The following is a 21,754-nucleotide window of genomic DNA, read 5'->3' on the forward strand; positions in this document are numbered from 1 at the left end:
AAAAAACGCTTCATCCTTTGAGAGGCGACGCGCGGGTGCGGCAGGGAAAGGGAAAGCATCAAGCGCTGAGGCCGAGAACTCCCCTCGGGGAGAGGGTTTTCAAAATGTTTTCTGTATATGTTTCTTTTTCTTTATAGCCAAGCCCCGGGCTCGAAGTTGGGTCCAACCTTCAGGGGCTGTGGCTACCTCCATTGGTTGTCGAAGCTTAGGGCGGGCCTCGATATATGACCGCGCTAATTTCTTTGTTTGCAAAAGCTTTAAAACTGCTTTTAAAATCATTGGAGGGCAGTCTTGTCTAGTTGAGCTAGAGGCTCCGTGCAGTGGCGCGTAATTCTACAACCCTAGACTCTAACCTCGCGTCGATGAGTAAGGGCTTGTAGTAGACAGTGCTTCTCTGTGTGAGAATGGTCTTCGTCAGTTACAGCTTGACCGTCTGTGTGACTTAACTTGTAGCGCAGTTTGCCCTTGTACGTATTGTAAATATATTCTTTCTTTGACCTTCATCTGCACATCTCCCTTCATCACCGCCGAACAACAACGTTTGGAAGGGTCTGCACCCTTCCGAAGAACCCAACGGACCAGCACAGCCCCGAGCTGACACCACCCGCAGGTCCAGCAGTGTCCAGACACTCGGCAATACCCAGCACGTGGTAGCCACCCAGGAGGACCAGAAGGAATCGATCTCCGGCACCAGCCAAGCTGAAAAGGTACCCCGGCTCACCGACCCCAAGGCGGCGTTCCCCCTTCGGCTCCGGACGAGTTTGGAGAAGAAACGGCACCTACTACTGACAGCGGTACGTGTGAGCGGGATTCCTTACGTCTCTTTGATGTGGTTATGGCTCAAGCGTAAGCAGGTGTATGGTGCAGACGCGGAGCATGATGGCGGGCTCAGCTGACAGAGGGGCAGAGGAGAGTGCATCGGACCAGAATGTATTTGAGGAGGATGACCTGTCAAGTGATATTTCGCAGGAAGACGCGATGTCGGCAGGGGCAGCATTAGATGGGGCGACGAAGGAGCCGGTAGCGGAAACGCGACGGAAAATAACTCCAGGGACAAGGTCTGATGCCGTAGTGATCCGCCGTATGGAACTAGATTTTCAGCTAGAAAAGCTTGAGATCGAATCTCGCGAACGCATCGAGTTGGGGAAACTTGGCATAGGAACGATAGGTGGCAGACAGACTCCCTTAATGCTGGTACCTGACGAGCAACGGCGAACAGGCCTCGACCCAGTATCCCAATATGCCAAGGTCCTAAAGGGGCTCAAGTTACCGTGTGACGCGGATGTGCCGCTGTGGTTTGACGATGTCGAAAGATTATTCACAACGTACGATGTGCCAGAAAACAGCCGCGTACATTTGATAATGCCAGCACTGACCGAGCGTGTGCGGTACTTGCTTCGTTGACTCAAGGACGATGAGTGCGGGGACTACGACTTAGTGAAGAAAGCCGTTTTAAACGAGCTAAAACTCACCCCCGCTGAGTACCTAGACCAGTTCGAGCGCGCTGCAAAGCGCAAGGAGGAAACATGGGCGCAATTTGCCTCTCGCGTAAAAACTTACTTCCAGTACTACCTGCGCTCGAGGGATGCAGACAGCAAGAAAGACGTGGTGGCTCTCGTCGTGGCCGATAGGATGAAAGCGAGCCTAAGCACCGAGGGCTTAGATTACGTGCTCCACCGCGAGGGAGAGAAATGGGTGAAACCGGACGAGATGTCACGGATGCTGCGGACATTCTAGCAGGCTAAGGGAAAGGGGCGCGCGGTGCGACAAACGGTCACACACTCTGAGAAAGAAAAGTCTCCTACGCAATCTGCGACCAGCGACAAGAGACGACGGGTGCAGTGTTTCGTGTGCCGCGCAGTGGGCCATCGCGCAAAGGACTGCCCACGAGCCGCTCACAATTCGCAGAAAACCGATAAGCTCGCCTGGACACAAAGAGTGGCAGTATCCAGCACAGAGACAGCCGAAATCCTAGCATCAGCCCACTCGCACAGGACTTTGGTGGCAGAAATGAATGCCCCAGGGTCGTCCGACCAAGCAAGGCAATCAAAGCTACAGCAGGTTCCGTTCGAATGCGCCGGTGTGCCGGCAACTGCGATCATTGACACCGGCAGTGAGATTACTGTAGTCAGTGAAAGCCTCGTGTCCAGCGTATCCCAGGAGCCTTCGGGCAAGATTAATCTTGTTTCAGCCTTTGGCGAAGCAGTAGAGGCAAAACTAGTTACCCTCGCGGTCAGTGTGAAGCGGTGCCCCACACTTGTAGCGCGACCGGAGACCGTACATATAGTCTGTGCGCTCACAGGCAAGCTCGTGGAGGCTATAGACTGCTTACTATCGCGGGAGGACTGGGAGCTGCTAGCGCAGATCGACAGCCGCGGCGCGGCGTTTGCCCAGAGCAAGAGCCACGTTGCGGCTGACACAGCTAGCGTGTCCTTCTCCGTGGCCGAGAAGAGCTACGAGCTGACCCCAACGACGGACGAGGTCCACGCGAACCAATCCCAGGCGGAGGAACAGGAAAACGATGAGTCGAGCGAGGCATCGGGCGAGCAGCATAAAGCGGGCCGCGACGAGTACCTGAATGAAGACCAGTGCTCAATGCGTGACGATGAGGACGCGTCCTTAAAGCAGCGAGAGAAGTTCCGTTCGGCCCAGCTGTCCGATGAAAGCCTTAGGAAATCTTAGGAGGACGCAAAATCGGGAAAAGGGGGCATGTTCATCTCGGACGGTCTTTTATACCACCGGGACTCCATCGCAGGCGCAAAAGTCAAGCAGCTTGTGCTGCCCCTCAGCAGACGGGAAGAAGTGCTTTCACTGGCCCACGAATCTCTCTGGGGAGGACATTTGGTCCCAAGAAAGACGAGGGCGAGAATTAAGTATAGTTTTTTTTTTTTGGCCCGGTTTAGAGGCAGATGTGGCACAACGATGCAAGACGTGTCACGCTTGTCAGATCAGGTCAGATAGGCGGCTTAAAGACAGGGTGCCTATCACGCCACTCACCACACCTGACCGCCCTTTCCAAGTAGTAAACGTCGACATCATCGGGCCGATTGACATGCCCTCAGGCCGGGGCCATAGGTACGCTCTTTGCCTGGTTGATTTGTGCACGCGGTGGCCCGAAGTGGTTTGTCTGCGTTCACTAACCGCGAGAGCAACATGCGACGCCCTACTTGCAATCTTTAGCCGCACCGGTATCCCGGAAGTTATATGCTCAGACCAAGGAACTAACTTCACTGCACCGCTGACAAGGGAGATGTTAGCAAGATTGGGATACGTGCACCGTTTTTCGACTCCAGAACATCCCGAGAGCAACAGGACTGTAGAACGGTGGAACCGCGTCCTCAAAAACATGCTTTTTCACGTAATAGAGAAAGACCCGAGAAACTGGGACAGGCTCATCCCATTTGTGCTATGGGCGTACAGGTAGGTACCCCATGACACCACAGGGGTTGCCCCATTCCGACTCCTTTACGGCAGGAATCCTACGGGGCCACTTGCCATTTTGCAGAGCACTTGGACGGGTGAGCAGCCACTCCCAAACACACTAAGGGGAGAGCCCGCAAAAGATTTGAGACAGCTGCGCGAACAGCTAGACATAGCCGCGGCAGTAGCGGGGCTAACGGCAAGAGCACGACAGGGGAGCTACACGCAGGCGTACAATAGGCAGGCTAGGAACAAAGTTTTCAGCGTCGGAGATCAAGTTCTCGTGTTTGATACCGACCACGACAACAAACTAGCTCCTAAATGGCTCGGCCTATATGCCGTAACCGCGCAGGAAAGGTAAAACACCACAAGGATCGATACCGGAGCGCGAGCCGCGCCAATTGTTCATGCAAATAGGCTTCGGCCTTACTACGCGCGGGTTAGCCACGTTGGTGTCGTATTCGACGAAGACACGGATTTCGGAGAAATTGAGTGCACACCTCGCCCTGCGCCCACACAGTCGGGCCCCTTTTCCATCGAACAGGAGAAACTGGCACATTTGGACTCTCAGCAGCGCGCTGAAATGGCGAAACTGTTCGCCGGTTACGCTGACCTGTTCGATGAAACACCGGGAGCGGCCGAAGTGGGACTGCACAAAATCGAGTTACAAGACGGATACCAGCCAAAACGCGCCTTCCCATATCGAGTGCCCGAGCTTCTTAGGGTTGAGGTTAGCCGCCAGGTTGACGAGTGGTTAGACCTGGGTCTCTTATACCCCGTAGAGAGCGACTACGCGCATCCCGTGGTCTGTGTGGGGAAGAAGGACGGCTCAGTGCGCATGTGTATCGATTACCGCGCGCTAAACGCAGCCACACGCACTGATGCACTCCCGATGACACCCCCACAGGAATTAATTATGAGGGTAGGCCGCGGGAAGTTCATTACACTAGTAGACCTGCGACGAGGTTATTAGCAGGTACCAGTGGCCCCCGAAAGCCAACATTTGACCGCGTTCGTGACCCACAAAGGACAGTACGCTTGGCGCGTCATGCCTTTTGGGCTAAAAAATGCGGCTACCACTTTCCAACGAATGATGAATACGCTGCTGTCCAGGCATCAGGCCTACGCTGCGGCGTATCTCGGTGACATTGCTATTTTCTCAACGTCGTGGCAGGAACATCTGAAGCAGCTGACCATTGTCTTTGGCTTACTCCGCGAAGCAAAACTTAAGGTGAGCCCGGAGAAGTGCCAAATCGCACAGGCACAGATTAGGTACTTAGGTCACGTAGTGGGAGGTGGCACCCACGGGCCGGACCCCGAGAAGCTAGCCGCTATTCAGGACCTCGCGCCGCCCACCACAAAAAAGCACCTGCGAAGCCTGCTGGGGCTATGTGGCTACTACCGCGATTATGTCCAGAACTACGCTGAGGTCGCCGCGCTACTCACGTCCTTAACGAAGCGAGGGCTACCAAACGCGATTCCTTGGACTCTGGAAGCGCAGCAGGCTTTTGGTAATCTAAAGGAGTCGCTTTGCGAAGCGGCAGCGCTAAACACCCCCGATATCCGCAAGCCGTATTGGCTATTCACGGATGCATCCGAAGTCGCGGCCGGAGCTTGCTTGGTACAGGTGGGAGAGGCGGGGCGAGAGGAACCGATCGCCTTCGCCAGTCACAGGTTCACGCCAATTCAGACCCGCTGGTCAACAATCGAGCGCGAGGCATTCGCCATAATATGGTCGCTTAAGAAATTTGACCACTGGGTTTTTGGTGCACAGATTAACGTGGTCTCCGATCACAATCCTCTTGCTTATCTGACGACGAGCACGCCTCATGGCGCGAAACTCGCAAGGTGGGCACTGGCCTTACAGCGCTACAATGTGGTTGTAACGCACAGGCGAGGCGCCTGCAACGGCAACGCCGACGCGTTATCTCGCGTCCCCAACATCAGCTGGGGAAAAGAGCAAAGCAATAATTGAGCCACGACCCCTCAGGCAGGCGTGAATGTTCCCGTTCACTCGCTGCACTTTGTGATGTGAACACTGGTGTGTGACCGGAACCATGTGCAAGGACGCTGGCACGCTGACGCTCGTACTGTGATGAACTTCATTTATGAAGAGTTTATAACGAAATGTGTTGTTCTTTTGTCAGTGCCGCGACTGTTTTTGTTGTTTGTTTGTAGAACTGATTATTTCTGGCTGCATGAGGCTGCAATTTGAGTTTCACGTTGCCGCGGCCTTTATTTGGTTTTGTGTAAATGAGCGGACTCCAAGCTCATTTAGCATCTTAGGGGGGGGGGGGGGGGGGGGGGACGTGTAAGGCCGCGCTTCATCAACGCGAATCTTTTTTTTCCTTTAGCTTGTGGTCACTGCGGGCCTCCAGTCTACGCCCCTCCCCCCCCCCCCCCCCCCCTACCCCCGCAAGCAGTGGCAATGGCGCAGGAAGCACTGGCTGCTTCACAGCACCACTGTGACGGCCGAGGACACCTGGCGCCAAGAAAGCATGCGAGGCGCGAACAACGAGTACGTGGGGCCGCTTGATCTCAGGCAGCATTCCCACAGCGGCAGAATGCGAACCACCTAGCATTCCGCGATGGGCCCCCTTTTTTTTCTTCTTTTTCTTTTTTCTGGCATTTTCGATGGCACCGAAGCGTCGCGGTTTTCCGCCGTCTAACATTCCTGCGGCGAGCCAGTGGGTCACTGGTCCCGCCAATTAGCTAAAAAAAAACGCTTCATCGTTTGAGAGGCGACGCGCGGGTGCGGCAGGGAAAGGGAAAGCATCAAGCGCTAAGGCCGAGAACTCCCCTCGGGGAGAGGGTTTTCAAAATGTTTTGTGTATATATTTCTTTTTCTTTATAGCCTAGCCCCGGGCTCGAAGATGGGTCCAACCATCAGGGGCTGTGGCTACCTCCATTGGTTATCGAAGCTTAGGGCGGGCCTCGATATATGACCGCCCTAATTTCTTTGTTTGCAAAAGCTTTAAAACTGCATGTAAAATCATTGGAGGGCAGTCTTGTCTAGTTGAGCTAGAGGCTCCGTGCAGTGGCGCGTAATTCTACAACCCTAGACTCTAACCTCGCGTCGATGAGTAAGGGCTTGTAGTAGACAGTGCTTCTCTGTGTGAGAATTGTCTTCGTCAGTTACAGCTTGACCGTCGGTGTGACTCAACTTGTAACGCAGTTTGCCCTTGTACATACTGTAAATATATTCTGTATTTTACTTTCATCTGCACATCTCCCTTCATCACCGCCGAACAACAATGTTTGGAAGGGTTGGAAGGGTCTGCACCCTTCCGAAGACCCCAACGGACCACCAAAAAATTACTGCGACTATGCTGGTCTCTTCAGTTTTTTCTCTGCTGTCGACTGGTCCGCTTTAAACGAAATCAGCGATGTTGACGAACAAGTCAGTCGCTTCACTGAAATTGTTCTCAATGGTATGCGCCAGTACATACCTCTGCACACTCCTACTCGCAGCAAGTTTCCGTTCTGGTTTTCCAAGGAACTTAGAGCAGCGCTGAAACTTAAGGAGCGGGCCGACCATAAAGCGAAACGCCCTGGGCTGGATACATGGGCAGATGAATTTCGCCGCTTGCGTTCCCTTTGCAAACGCCTGTACAAGCGGGATCATGAGTCCTATCTTGAATATTTAGAGAATAGTGCCTCTAATCGTCCTACTGAATTCTGGCGATACGTTCGCAAGCGTTCGAATAAATCTGATAGTCATGTTCACTTAGTTGACTCTGACGGGAATGAAATTCGGAATGTCGCTGACGGCTTTGCTCAACACTTTTCCTCCGTGTACAAATCTCCACGTTGCGATTCCGTATGCCTTCCAGCTGGCGGACCTAATTTCGTTCTTCTTGACGAGAAGGTGGTAAGTGAGAGTCTTAAGTGTTTGAAACCATCTTTGTCCCCTGGACCTGATGGCATTCCAGCCGCCATAATAAAAGCCTTTAATACTACCTTCGTCCCTGGTTTAATCAGAATATTTAATAACTGTTTGAAAAATTCTGTCTTTCCCCGCGTGTGGAAAACGGCGCGCGTTTTCCCTGTCTTCAAACGATGAAACAAATCTGATGTTTCGAACTACCGCCCCATTCCTCTTCTTTGTGCAACCTCTAAGCTTTTTGAAATAGCTTTGCACAAAGTACTTTGCTTCCAACTCAAACATGTAATCGTACATAATAAGCATGGTTTTACAAAAGGTCGTTCTACTACAACTAACCTTGTTACTTTTATGACGTATACATCAGCTGAAGTCCTTCAGAGGAGTCAGGTAGACGCTGTGTACTGTGATTTGAGCAAAGCTTTCAACGTTGTTACTCTCTCATTACTTCTTCAAAAGCTTCTGCTGTTTGAGATCGACGTTTAAATTGTAGCCCTCCTGCGCAACTATCTTCTTGATCGGTCCAGCTTTGTCAGTGTAAATGGACAGACCTCATTTGTTTACACTCCAACCAGCGGAGTTCCTCAGGGCTCGGTATTAGGTCCGCTTCTGTTCTCTGTTTTTATCAATCACGTTTCCTCCGTGGTCAAAAACTCCTCGTTTCTCCATTATGCGGACGATATAAAAATGTTCAAGGCAGTACATACTCTTCATGATTGCTTGTCATTGAAATCGGACATATCCGCCTTTAGAAGTACGGAAAGCTGAGCAAGTTGGTTACTGTTATCCATGGTAAAACAGCGCGGAAAAAACACAAGGACGGAACAAACACGACGCCTTCTCTGATTGGTGCTTGAAGAATGGGCTCACTCTCAATTCATCTAAAACCAAGGTTGTCTCATTTACGCGTAAAACGCACAGTCTTCTCTACTTTTATTCTGTGAATGGTAGGCCGCTGCCTAGGGTTGATGAAATTAATGACCTCGGCGTACTTCTTGACCGTAGCCTCAGCATCTCCTCTCATACAAAACGCATTGGTCTAGGGGCTATGCGTACACTCGGCTTCATCTGCAGGCTTTCGAGAGAGTTTCGAGCCCCACTTCCTTTCTTAAAGCTCTACCTCTCCATATGCTTGCCGCTTTTGGAATATGCGTCTGTTTGGAGCGGCACTTGCCAGTCGAACTGTGAAAAAATCGACAGTGTTCAGCTAAAGTTTTTACGCATATTTCAACATCGGTTTTCTTGCAAAACTTCCAGCTCTCGTCCCAGACGGAGTTACTCACTGCAGGTTCCTTCTCTTAGCTGCCGTCGTGTAAGGGCAGATATAATATTCTTTTATAAACTTCTTCATGGTCACATTCTATGCCCTCAGCTCCTAGCGCGTATCCTTTTCCGTGTACCGCGAAAGAGCATAAGGGAATTCAGACCATTCCAAGTTTCTGCGCTCCTGCACTTCCTCTCCCCTCTGGAGAGAATGCAAAAGTTGTTTAATTCTCTTTGTCCTCACCTTGATATATTCGAAAATTCTCTCCCTTCCTTTATATTGGATGTCCGTGACGTTCCACTTTGAGCACTCTTTTTCTCATACATAACTTCCCCTTTCATGCATTTTGTCTTTACTACACTTGTGCGTTTGCACCGGTATTATATTGTTTTTTTTCTCCTTAATTGTTCATGACGTCTCCTTGTCTTCATTAATATTATTTCTTTAATACTGTATACTAACGCCTGGTTGTCTGTAACGCGTTCACTAATTACATTTCTTATTATGTATGATTGTATATCTAGATTGTATTTCAGAGGTTTCATACATGTTCATATTAGCATTGGCTTTATTCTTGTTTGTATTTTGCTATATGCTGTACTTGGCTGTTATCGGCCGTTCTTGTGTTCATTCTGTTTGTTTATTGTTTCATTAGTTATTTATATGTCTGTTGCCTGTTCTAGCTGTTTTCATTTACCGCTGTTCTCGATGATTTCTTCTTTCGCTTTTTCGCTTCATGTTTGCTGTCACGCCTAGTTTATATGTCTTTTTTTTTCTATCGCCTTGACTGCTGCATTACCTCCCCTGAGTGTCTTCCTTTGTAGTGAAATAAATTTACGTTTTGTGCGTGTAAATGGTGTACCAGCACCAAGACCATTGGGTTGTTCCTGGGCACCGAGAAACAAAGATTGATTATTATTATTATTATTATTATTATTATTATTATTATTATTATTATTATTATTATTATTATTATTATTATTATTATTATTATTATTATTATTATTATTATTATTATTATTATTATTATTATTATTATTATTATTATTATTATTAGGCAGTCGGTGGCATTGAGCTCGGCTAGCACATTTCTGCTATCGTTCGACAGTGCAAAGCGGAAACCTTCTCCCAGAACTATCGTGACAACACTGCGCTGCGTTGCAAGCCACAAGTTAAAAGGGACGGACACTTTTCGTCCGCGGTGCAGTCGGTGGTAACGAGCTCGGCCAGCACATTTCTGCAATCGTTCGACAGTGCAAAGCGGCAACCTTCTCCCAGAACTATCGTGACAACACTGCGTTGCAAGCCACAAGTTAAAAGGGACGGACACTTTTCGTCCGCGGTGCAGTCGGTGGCAACGAGCTCGGCCAACACATTTCTGCTATCGTTCGACAGTGCAAAGCGGAAACCTTCCCCCAGAACTATCGTGACAACACTGCGTTGCAAGCCACAAGTTAAAAGGGAATGACACTTTTCGTCCGCGGTGCAGTCGGTGGCAACGAGCTCGGCCAGCACATTTATGCTATCGTTCGACAGTGCAAAGCGGCAACCTTCTCCCAGAACCATCATGACAACACTGCGCTGCAAGCCGCAAGTTAAAAGGGGGGGACACTTCGTCCGCGGTGCACTCGGTGGCAGTGAGCACGGCCAACACATTTCTGCTATCGCTGGGCAGGTAGTGTGAGTTTGATCTTGCTCCATAGACCCACTTCCTTACCGCTATCTGTTAAGTTGTCTGAGCTTTTGGATCAGTGATGGCTGATGATTGTCTTGTCTGCCAGAAGCCATTACTTGACGATGGCCGCTTCATGAGATGTGCAGACTGTAAAGAGCCGTACCACTTGGGGCAGAACTGTTCAGGAATCGCTCCAAATACATTCAATACGATGGGACCGCATAAAAGAGATATATGGGTGTGCAAAACCTGCCGTACCAGCAGAAATGGCGGTAATTCGACTTCACCGGCCCTACAGTCGACCGACTGCGGGGACCTTTCAGAACTGGTAGCAGAACTAAAAGAGATAAAACAAAATGTAAAACACCTACCAGAGCTGCTTGTCAAAGTTGACTCGTTGCTTTTGTTAAAAGCAGGTTTCAGTAAGCTTTTTACCACGGTCAATGAGTTGGAAGATACTGTAACGCTGATGTGAGCAAAATATGATGATGCGGTCCTACAACTTAAAGTCGATAAAGAAGAAGCGTCGGCTTACAAGAAAGAAATACATGAATTGCAGGAAAAGGTGGTTGATCAGGAGGCCTTGATTCAAAGAATACAGCAGGGGCTGAATGATACCGAACGACATGGTAGGAACTTTAATATAGAAATCTATGGCTTGCCATTTAAACAGGAAGAAAACCGGCTAGGAGCCCTCGATTCTCTGGCAGAGAAACTTTATCTTCATAAGCCTACTAAAGGGGCAGTTGTGACTGTCCTTCGTCTTCCAAACAAAAATAAAGCATCGCCGACGGTCTTGGTGAGATTCTCATCAGTAGCGGTTCGAGAACGCTGGTTTGCAGCACGTGGCAAGCTTCGGGGACGTTTCGAGTCTTAATCCTTGCCGGAGCTCTACTTCATTGAAAATCTGACTGAGATGAACGGGAGGTTTTTTTGGCTGGCCAGGATTGCAGCGAAGAAAAACGCCTATAAGTACGTTTGGTTTAGAGGCGGCAAAGTGTACGTAAAGAAGGATGAAGCAGCAACGCTCATCCGAGTTACCTGCGACTCTGACATAAGCAAGATAAAATGAGTGACCTTTTTGTACCCAGCCAAATGGAATTTTCAGACTTTTCTGCCTTTAAAAGGAACCTTGGGCGAAGCGAAGATCAGGAGTTCACGCTTGTAAATTTTAATGTTCGTAGCTTTCGCAAATATTGGGACCAATTCAAGCTTGTAGCGCAAGATGCCACAGGCTTTGTCGACATCTTTGTTCTTACAGAGGTAAATCTGCCATCTTCCTGTTAAGACATGTTCGCTGTGAAATGCTACCGGCCCGGTTTTGTTACGCGCCCTACACGCCGGGGAGGAGGGATTGCTGTATTCGTAAATGGAAAGTACGATGTTTGTCCTATTGACATCACTTTTACACATGCGGAATGCTTAGCTTTAGAAGTAAATCTGCTGCATGCATCTCTGACATTATTGGCTGTATATATACTACCCTCTATTAGCGTAACTCGTTTCGTAATCGAACTTGAAGAGATACTTCATCAGCACAAAGGAGATGAGTGGTTCTGCTTGGCAGGTGACCTGAACACCGATATCGTATGCCCAAGCAAAACTTCGATCGCTGATTACTTATCCTCACTCTCCGCATATAGAATTGTAAACGTGATTAATGCCCCCACACGTGAAGACCTAATGAACGGTCGACTGGTGAAGTCTTGTCTGGACCACACTGCTGTACGTGCACAGATTCACAACTTGACCTCGTGCATTATCACACAACGGCTGGCCGACCATTATTTCACTGCTTGTCGTTTTTCTGCTCAATCGAAGGTTCAGAGAGCCACACTAGCAAGTTGCGGTGATGCCAAGAAGATACCAGTGTCAATGTTAGATGAGAGGAAACTCGATAATTTAGTAGCAACGTTCAACTGGGCATCTTTAATAGAAGATGAACCAGCGCAAAAAGTTTACGTAAAGATATGCGATAAGCTAGCTGAGTTCAAAAACATTTCTACGTGTACGGTTACTCGTAAAATCAGGCACAATCACAAGTGGCTAAGCCATGAATTTATGCGAGCGATCGCGAACAGAGACTGGCTTTGGAAACGTTCTAAACGTAATCCCAGAAATGCAGACCTCCGTTCGGAATACAGTGCTGCTAGAAATAGAGTGGTAGCACTTATTAGATCTGCACGGCACATGTTTTTTCAAGAGCAGTTCTGTCAGAAATCCTGCAAAGATGTGGTCATTGATTAACTACCTTCGTAGAAAAGAAGCAAACTCACTTTGCTCGGACGCTTTAAAAAATGACTCTGTATCAAAAGCTAACGACTTCAATAAACATTTTACGCTCGCGACGGAAAAGGCAGCAGCTCGACAAGTGCACACTAAAAGAAAGTTTTTCAGCATAAGCATATCTTCCAAGGCTCTCAAAGGACGATATTGAAATGATGGTATTCAGGTTCAGACAAAACAAGCCTGCATGAATAGATGGCATATCAGCCTCATTGTTACAACGGAATTTTCCTGCTTTTTCGAACATCCTACTTTTTTTGTTGAATGGATTTTTGGAATGCGCGATTACTCCGGAGGGTTTGAAAACTGCTATCGTTGCACCGCTTTTCAAGGGGCGACAAAGAGATGCTTGTGATAACTACCGACCTATCTCCATACTACCAATTTTGTCACAAATACAGGAAAAATTTCTGTTTGAATGCATGACGTTTTTTTGAATAAATTCTCGGTCATTTCGGATCGATTTGGGTTGGTTACATGGAGGGGCACTACAGCACTTCTGGAAGAATTCGCTGATGAACTCTATACTGCATTTGATGAAAACCTGTTCAGTTGTAGCCGCTTTCTCGATGTTCAGAAAGCTTTTGACACCGTGAACCATAATATTTTGTTGCAGAAATTGCATCTGTTGGGCTTCCGAGGCCCCTTTTATGATATTCTCAAGAGTTTTCTGTATGGACGCGCACAAGTTGTCAGATTAAACTGCCAAAAAGAACATAGCGGGAGGCTGCTACTGAGGGCACGTGTACCCCAGGGGTCAATTTTAGCTGTATTGCGCTTTAATTTATATACAAATGACTTGAGTTCGATAGTATCCAAGTGCTCAATTTTGCAGTACGCGGATGACACAGTTTTGTTAGCAAAGCACATTAATTATGAGACCGCGGTGAATTTGTTGCCGGAAAACATAAAAAATGTGATGAAATGGTTTGCTGAGAACGGAATTTCAGTGAACACGAAGAAAACAAAGATGATGTATTTCAGAATCCTTTAAAAACATCACTTATAGATAAGCCGGTATTTTTGTATGAACATGTTTCAGGTCACTGTCAACCGGTGGAATATGTAAACACGTACAAATATCTGGGTGTGGTCGTCGATGGCTGCTTATCATGGCATGAACACTTTACTTATGTATGTTCGAAGCTTCGAAAGGCTTCATGGTTACTCTTTAATGTGAAACCGTTGGCGCCCTTGGCCGTGAAAAAAATTATTACGCATGCGCTCGCGTATAGTCTCCTTAGGTATGGCATCGCTTTTTATGCTTCTTGTCCTTCCCGTTGGCATGACCGTTTGAATACGCTCTTGAAAAACATGTTAAACTCCATTGCATATAATTCCCCTCTGCCATCCGACGCTAACGTTTTTCAATGGCTCAGTCTCCCACCATTTCGCTCTTTATTTGTTCAAACAGTCGTTAGTCGTCATTTCTGGAATTCCAACTTTTTAGTGCTGAATGTTCCGAGTAGAAAGTTGCGGAAGTCGACTCGTTATTTTGTACCGCGGAGTTCAACGTGGCATGGTAGATCTAGACGCTGCGTTTATGTGTCAGAAATCTTTAATGAATTGCCTGATGAATTGTGTGCGCTATGAATCCTCATGTCTGATGAACTTTTTGAAATGACCTCTTTGCGGAACCTGAAGATGCACTTGAAAGCTTTATGTTGACCGCAGTCGCTCTTTGTTTATCACGAAAATGCGCGTGATTCTGTTTTGTTCTGTTTCTTTTTTGCATACTACTTATCTTGGAACTCTATTCGTGAATTTTGTAATAATTTAACTTTAGTGTTCTCTGTAGTGATTAGTGTTTTCTATTGATCTCCTGCCATTTTGTCGCTTTGCTTTGACTGCCAGGCCCAGTCCAGCAAGCCTCTTGTTGGCTATGATGGGTCTGAACCTCATTTGTACTGTATACAAAGTGACAATAAAGACTATTATTTTTATTATACTTAAGGGCAAGACGGCCAGGCGTCGCGCTTATGTTCCGGCTATCCTCAACAAACTGCTAGATGAAATATTTAGGGCTAGCTCTAGAGGCAAACTCAGACTTACTGAAACCCATCGTGGAGGCCTTCCAAGCGCACACATATACTCTTCCGCTGCACACCGCTCTCTGCTGAGGCCGATAGATACGTGCGATTAAAAGCTTTAGCACTCTTGCGGACCTGACGGCAGCTGACGCGCAGCTTAGAAAACTGAGTTTCCGCAGCCAGTTGCCATTGCTAAGAAGAATGGGCGCGTTGTCCTCGGGCAGTGACTGCTGGCCTTCGCGGATTTAGGCGCCGCTTCGGGCGCCTTTTCAGCAGTGGCCCCACTAGGTCAGTCGATAGCTGCTGCCGGACGTGTTTTCCCAACGCGGTAAAATGTCGAGAAGGTAACGTTGTAGTACTGGAGAAGATTATCTACTTGGCCTCGCTGCTGCGGCGAAAGCGCGGGAAGTCGGGAACAACGGCGTGAATATCTGTTGACGACACCATAGCAAAGCTAGGCGCTCGTCGAATGTCCGCGATACCACGAATATTGGCCACAGTGGTCCCACGGCGGAGAGGTTGGTGCTCACCTCGAAAATTCGTAAGCAGTACCTCGGTTTCTCCATTTTCGATGCAAATGACCCCTCTGGCGACAGAAAGGCAGCGGTCGAAAAGCATAATTTGTTTGCTTTCGACGACACCTTCAAATTTCCGCAGCGTCTTCGCGCCAACAGATACCACAACGCTCGAACGAGGTGGAATGGTGACGTCATCAGGGCTGAAAAGAGCGCTGGACGTTCGGAAGCACTATGGATTTCGTTCTCGGTGGAAAACGTCACTGACTTTGATCTAAGGTCAATGACCGTGCCATTTTCTGACAAAAAATCCATTCAAAGGGTTACGTCTCAGGAGCACTGGTCGAGTACGACGAAGGTGCCCAGGTATGTGTCTTCAATTATCACTCGTGACGTGTGCACTTACCAGAAGGGGTGATCAAATGGTGCCCGGCTGTACGGAGCTGTGATCCAGTCCAAGGTGTGGTCAGCTTTGTCAGAGTCGCGGCAAAAGGTCCACTGATTACCGAGTAGTCGGCGCCGGTGTCCACAAGTGCGGTGACGTCGGTACCGTCGATTGAAATGTTCAGATCAGCAGTTGTAGTCGTAGGTGTACGGGAACGTCGCGGAGTCCGCTCACGGCAGCGGTGCGGCGCCAGGCGGTTTCGTTGCGGCGGAGAATGGATGCAGCGAGGCGTGTTATCGGGCTTATGATCGTCGATGCGTCGTGGAAGCGGTCGGTCATGTCTGTGCAGCGGTGGAGGATCTTGGACGTGTCGCCGGTGAGCAACCTTTCCCCCAAAGGTTGTCACTTCTAGTTTTTCCGAAGGGGGCTAGGAGACCTTCTGCGTAAAATGCCGGCGGAAGAACGTCGCGGAGACGAGAACGACCGACGTGGAGACGGCGACCGAGCATAGTACGGTGGTGCTTCGGGTTCCGCTGCCAGGTAATCGCTTATTTCTCGAGGCCATTCACCACGTTGTGCTCGGGCGCATCTCCACTATATCCCTGCAGACCCGTACGTCGGTAACAACAGCGGCGGTAGACCTGACCGGGCGCGCCGCAGTGATAGCACAGAGGGCGCTGATCGGCATACGCCAGGCGTCGCTCTTCCGAGGGGGACCTGAGAAGGATGAGGAAGGAGTGGTTGGCGGCAAATGTGGCCAGGTGTATCGGGACGACTTGGAGGCGGCGGTGGACGGCGAACGGCTGCGGCGTATGTCATCATCTGGGGTGTTTTGTTCGGTAGAAGAGGGTCTGGTGGCGTGAGTGCCTGTTGGACCTCTTCACAAATAATTTCCGAAATGGCAGACACCTGCGGCGACTGCTGGGCTGGAAAGAGCTTTTGAAGCTCTTCGCGTAGGGCGTTCCGGATGGTCTCCCGAAGGACGTCGTGGCTAGAAGCATCGACACAACTGGTAGCCATCAGCGACGGCGGACGCTCGCACTATCTGGATCGTATGTCGAGCACCTTGTCCATCGTAGTGGCTTCGAAAACAAATTCAGCGACTGTTCTGGGTGATCTTCGAGCTAACCCAGCGAATATCTGCTCCTTGGTGCCCCTCATAAGAAAACGCAGCTTCTTCTCTTCGGACATGTTGGGTTCAGCCCGGCGGAAGAGCTTCGCCATGCCCTCGGAGTAACCGCGGACGCTTTCGTTTGGTAGTTGGACGCATGTCTGGAGCAGCAGCTCGGAACGTTCTCGGAAGCCCACGTTGTTATTGGGGCCTCTCGGTTCTCAAACCATGTATGAGCTGCACCCTCCAGCGAAAAAAACACGTGCTGCAGCTTCGAGTCGTCAGCCCACCTGTTGTATTGGGCTACGCGCTCGAACTTCGCAAGCCAGTCCTCCGGGTACTCGCATGGAAAACCTTGAAAGATGGGTGGCTCGCGTGGCTGTTGCAGCACTACGGACGGCGAAGGGATGGCATCCGGCATGCTCACGGGGATTTGTGTGGACAGTGATGGTGGCGCTGATTCGGAGGTCAGTGTCCTCACGGCCGGACGAGACTGCAGAGGCCCGAACTCTGGTTGCAGTCCTTGCAGCTGCCGGCTACCTTAGTTGGTGGGCGTAACTTCGGCTTTCAAGGATTCTGGCGGGCTGGAGTCCCGGCTTCCTGGAGGGGTCCTGGGCATGGTGTGCGCTACCCTGCACCTCCACCATGATGTCACGCGTGGATGCTGGAGATCACTGATCACAAGAGACAGCGGCGGGCTTCGACGAACGTCTTGACCACAGCTCCAGATCGCTGTTATTTCCACTTCCTCTTTTTGAGGTGGCGCGTGCTTCAGGTCAGCAATAAGCGCCCTCTCTCGCACTTCTTATGCAATAAATAATGGCGTATGTTGTCTATTTGATGGCGTAGAATAAGTTAACTTGAATTCAGCGGCGATACCAGGCGCAGCGACATCATTTTGTAATTATGTAATGCGGGGATGTTAGCTCAACAAGCCTTCAAGTGCGTGTTTTTTTTTACATTCGATATTGTGATCTATATTGTCGATAAAGATGATTTAAGGAACATGACTCATCTTTGCTGTTGACGGCCACAAATTCCGCAATATGACCTTTCCGTTTAATTTCATATATAAAAGTTTTATTAGTTAACCAAATAATTAATCGTGCAATTGCTGATTCACCATCGTCATCACGCTTACTACGCCCACTGGAAGGTAAATGCGTATACCATGTCTCTCCAATTAACCTTGTTCTTTGCCAGCGGCAGCCACAGTATCCCAAAAAACGTCTTATCTCATCCGCCCACCTACTTTCTGCAGCCGCATTCTGCGCTTGCCTTATGTTGGAATCCACTCCGTTACCCCCCAGGATCAGCGGTTATCTTGCCTTCGGATTACATGCCCTGCTACCAAAATTCATTTGTTCTTGATTTCGACTAGCATGATATTAACCCACCTTTGTTCCCTCACCCACTCTGCCCGCTTCCGGTGTCTTAACATTGCACCTATCATTTTTCTTTAATGATCCGTATGTGACACATAATGTTCCTCTTGTGCTGTCCAACTTGACAGACTGCACAGACATATCTCTCGCAGTTTCAGAAATAAAAATCTATTAAAGGTTAACATAAATCACCCTGTAAGTAAACTTTTGGTTACTTTCATCAATATCATGAACTTAAGCTTGAATTCACTATAATCTTTCGTTGCTGAAATAACTTTGTATACGAAAGTTGTTTGTCTACAAACGATAAAAAATTTACTATGGATGTTATGTTCTTCACTTGGAAGAAATGTCGAATTCTTCGCGCCTTCTGAACAACTTGAGATCTGATTGCAGCGTGATGTTACCTTAGCTGAGAGGAATCTCTTTCCTGTCCATCCACTCACGGTGCAAACTTGCAACCCTCTCGGTACGGCAACGATGGAGGCCAGCGCGACGCCTTGCTGCCATGCCAAAGTTTTGGCCATACCGGAAGTCTTCCTAGATAATGTCGCATCTTGCAGAAGCTGTCGGCCGCCCTTTTGAAATTTTTGCTTTGAAACTTAGCGATATTTATCTACTCGTTTTAGGAAAATATTTCATCCCTCTGGGGTTCTGTTGCATATCGCTACAATATTAGACTCTAGACAATTTTCTATGAGCCTCTATTTTTACGTACAAATCACGAGCCTAAGCCTGCTTCCTGGAGTGGTGATATGCTCGTAGTATACTGCGTTTCTTATGTACGCCAGGCATTCCAAATTCATAGTACCTAACGTAGTACCATTTTCTTTTAAATCTCTGTTCCTGTCTTTCAAAGATGGATCTGCATTTGAGTCTGCTCTTTGCAGACAGCTCCTTAAAATTTTACTTTGAACTTATAATTTTGAATGACTAAATTTTTCATTGGCCAGACTGCTAGAAAAGAGTACAAGACACCAGCCGTGCACTTCCAGGCACCGCGGGCCAAGCGCTGACTACCATTGGGGGCCTTGACGACGAGCGACCTCTGGAGGGATCGCGGCCAGGCGTCTACAGTCCGCTGGTACGCGTACTCCTGCTGCCCGTGTACCTCTGCCCGCTGCTGCTGCAAGGATCGCAGGTGAACCCGTCTCTGCTTGCAGACTGCTCATTCTGAGTTCATTCTGAAGTGCCCATTCTGAATTCACCAACTAACCGGCTTGTTATTTTCTTTGAACTCAGATGTGGTTATTCATTGCGGGTAGTAGTTGGATGCGTTCATTTCCAGTGCAAATGTATTCTTTGCTCAGAATTTCCGAAAATATGGGAACACAGGTGGGGCAGGGGTAGTTAGGCATATTAACAAAAACATCAAGTTTTGCGAACGGTTTTGGCAATATCAAATGCTAATATTTCTGGTATAAAGTTATGTTCGAGAATCATGAAAAAGACATGACCGGTGCATTTCGTCTTCCACCTAAGCACGGCTTCTATCTTTTAACACTCCATTCAATCATCCCATGAACATTTCAGCCGATTTCTTTTTATTGCACGAGAGGTTGACACGCCTAATGTGTAGTAGGATAGCATGTTGCTTGTGCTCTCTTTCTAGTGAACCGTTTCAAACGTCTTTTATTAGCTTATCTCAAAAGACGGCTTTTTTTCATTTTCTGGCAACAACTACAAAGCGATACAGAGGTGCAGACTATATTCGTGACATTTTCTACTGAAACGCCACTATACCTTTCAGCAGTCGCTCTCAGTACTTCTGGAAATAAGCGATCATCACGGTGCAGTGCTCGGTGGTAAGTCCTTGCCCGTACGTCCCTGGGCCGCGACCTCGCAAAGCATACAGTTATAACTGAGGCGACTATCGTAGTATTGGCTCAGGTATTACATGTGACCTCGACAGATCTGTACGTAAAGCCCTACCTCCAGTATCGGTGTGCTGTGTTTTAAGCTTAAACTTTAACTTTGGGTTTTTGAATGATGCTTATATGCTCTTATGTATTTTTGGTGAGACGACTGAGGCATAATCTCTGGTTCACAAAAAATAATCATCATCGTCATCATCATCATCAGCCTTATTACACCCACTGCAGGGCAAATGCCTCTCCCATGTCTCTCCAATTAACCCTGTCTTTTGCCAGGGTTATCCACCCTTTGCCTGCAAACTTCTTAATCTCATCCGTCCACCTAACCTTCTGCCGTCCCCTGCTACCCTTACTTTCTCTTGGAATCCACTCGGTTACCCTTAAAGGTGTGACATTCCGTGTGTGCTACGAGGATCCACGTTCGACGGCGCGGCGTAGACGGAGACCCGTGACAGCGGCATCATCAATTACCCAGCCATGCTCTTTGAGTGACGACCAGAACAACCGGACCCGCCGCCGCCGCCGCGGGGAAACAGGCTTTATCCTCCCCAATTTCCGGGCACATTCCAGGACAAGGGAGCTGTCAGCGGGCCAGAGCGCGCCGTACCACAGCCGACGCTATGCGCTACCGCGAAGACAACATTCTTTCCCTCCTTCCCCTTTCGACGTGGGCTATCGCCGGGAAGGCACCCACAGCTTCCCGCCGTGCCTCGTGAACAAAAGCGCATTCCCAGAAGGGCCGTGACGGACACCTGTCATGGCGGACAGGCAGTACTCGCCAAGAATGTGGAAAGACAGGCGCTAGTGAATTAGCTCCGAAGAGAGAGCCTGTGTATACTCTCACTTGAGAGAGAGTGGTGGCGTTTTTGTTGTTTATTTAGTTTGTATTGTTAACAGACTCTGGGTTCGAGGCTAAGCCCAACCCAAGGGGTGGTCCCCATCTCGCATGTTATTTTGGATTGGAGAATTGATGCTTTGGGCGGGCCACTGGAAATGACCGCCCTTAGTCCTTTGTTAATCAAGTGCTTAAAAGCACATGTAAACGGATGCAGTCCAGTCTGAGCTGGGGCTCCATGCTTAGCATGTAATGTGATGCTACTTAGGCACTAACCTGCCCGGTCGATGAGTAAAGTAGTGCAAAGTTTGTTCTTTTGTAAATTCAGTTCTGCTTTTTCCAGTTTAACTCTCTGTATATGTATGTTGTAAAATTATGCTCTGCTGTTATCATCTACAAGCTCGCCTCCTGTTCATCTTCCAAGCCGAACGACACTAGAGGAAGGGTTTGTGAACCATCCTCGAAGAAACGGACGACTATTGAAATTCTACTGCATACACGCTCAGGACGACATCGTTCGCCAAGAGGGCCTTCAGCGCCGAAGCCCGACGGCGTGCAGCTTCTGCCAGCAACCGCTCGAGCCCAACTCCGGAGCCACTCCATCGCCCCCATGAAGTCGTCGGCACGTAAGCTCGGACGCCCCAGCCTCTGATGTATAATCTTAATCATGTGTAATTATTGAATATACCTGTTTGTTTAAACTGAGCCATACGGTGTCTCTTTGCCTCTCCGTCCCGTGTGGACCTGCGCATTATGGGGGTCATCACAAAGGGAAGCTGAAGCACTTTTAGAAAAAAATGAGTTCTCCGAGTCATTTTATAGGTTTTAGTCCGCTGAAAAAGAATATCTCACTCAACAAGAGCGGAAATGCACGCAAAAAGCTGTTTTTTAGAAGAAAACGCGCCCCGTCGCCTCAGGGCGCCGAGCGAACGCAGCTCTTGCCCGCGATTGGCCGGGACTGTCGTGACGTCATCCACGGGAATCTCCGGCCGGAACCGACGGCGTTGCTGCGTAGCGCGTTGCTTCAGCTGGCTTTTAAGGACTACGTTTCGGAAATTATGGATAATTCAAGCGGTGTTAAACAGTTTTGA

The 21,754-nt window shown here is 48.8% G+C and overlaps 1 protein-coding gene and 1 pseudogene across 1 annotated transcript in view; both read left to right on the forward strand.

The window, feature by feature from the left end:
• The first annotated feature begins 879 nt into the window (after window positions 1-879).
• LOC144120326 (uncharacterized) lies at window positions 880-5,395 on the forward strand (annotated as a pseudogene).
• Window positions 5,396-15,732: 10,337 nt separating this feature from the next.
• LOC144120327 (uncharacterized) overlaps window positions 15,733-21,754 on the forward strand; it is a 257,061-nt gene continuing 251,039 nt past the window's right edge. Inside the window, exons 1-3 of the mRNA XM_077652704.1 lie at window positions 15,733-15,834; window positions 16,067-16,205; window positions 18,950-19,095. Of these exons, the coding sequence (XP_077508830.1) occupies window positions 15,733-15,834; window positions 16,067-16,205; window positions 18,950-19,095 (387 nt within the window). The remainder of the gene's footprint in view (window positions 15,835-16,066; window positions 16,206-18,949; window positions 19,096-21,754) is intronic.

The sequence above is a fragment of the Amblyomma americanum genome, chromosome 2, assembly GCF_052857255.1.
Source record: "Amblyomma americanum isolate KBUSLIRL-KWMA chromosome 2, ASM5285725v1, whole genome shotgun sequence".
In the NCBI taxonomy this organism is placed as follows: Eukaryota; Metazoa; Arthropoda; class Arachnida; order Ixodida; family Ixodidae; genus Amblyomma; species Amblyomma americanum.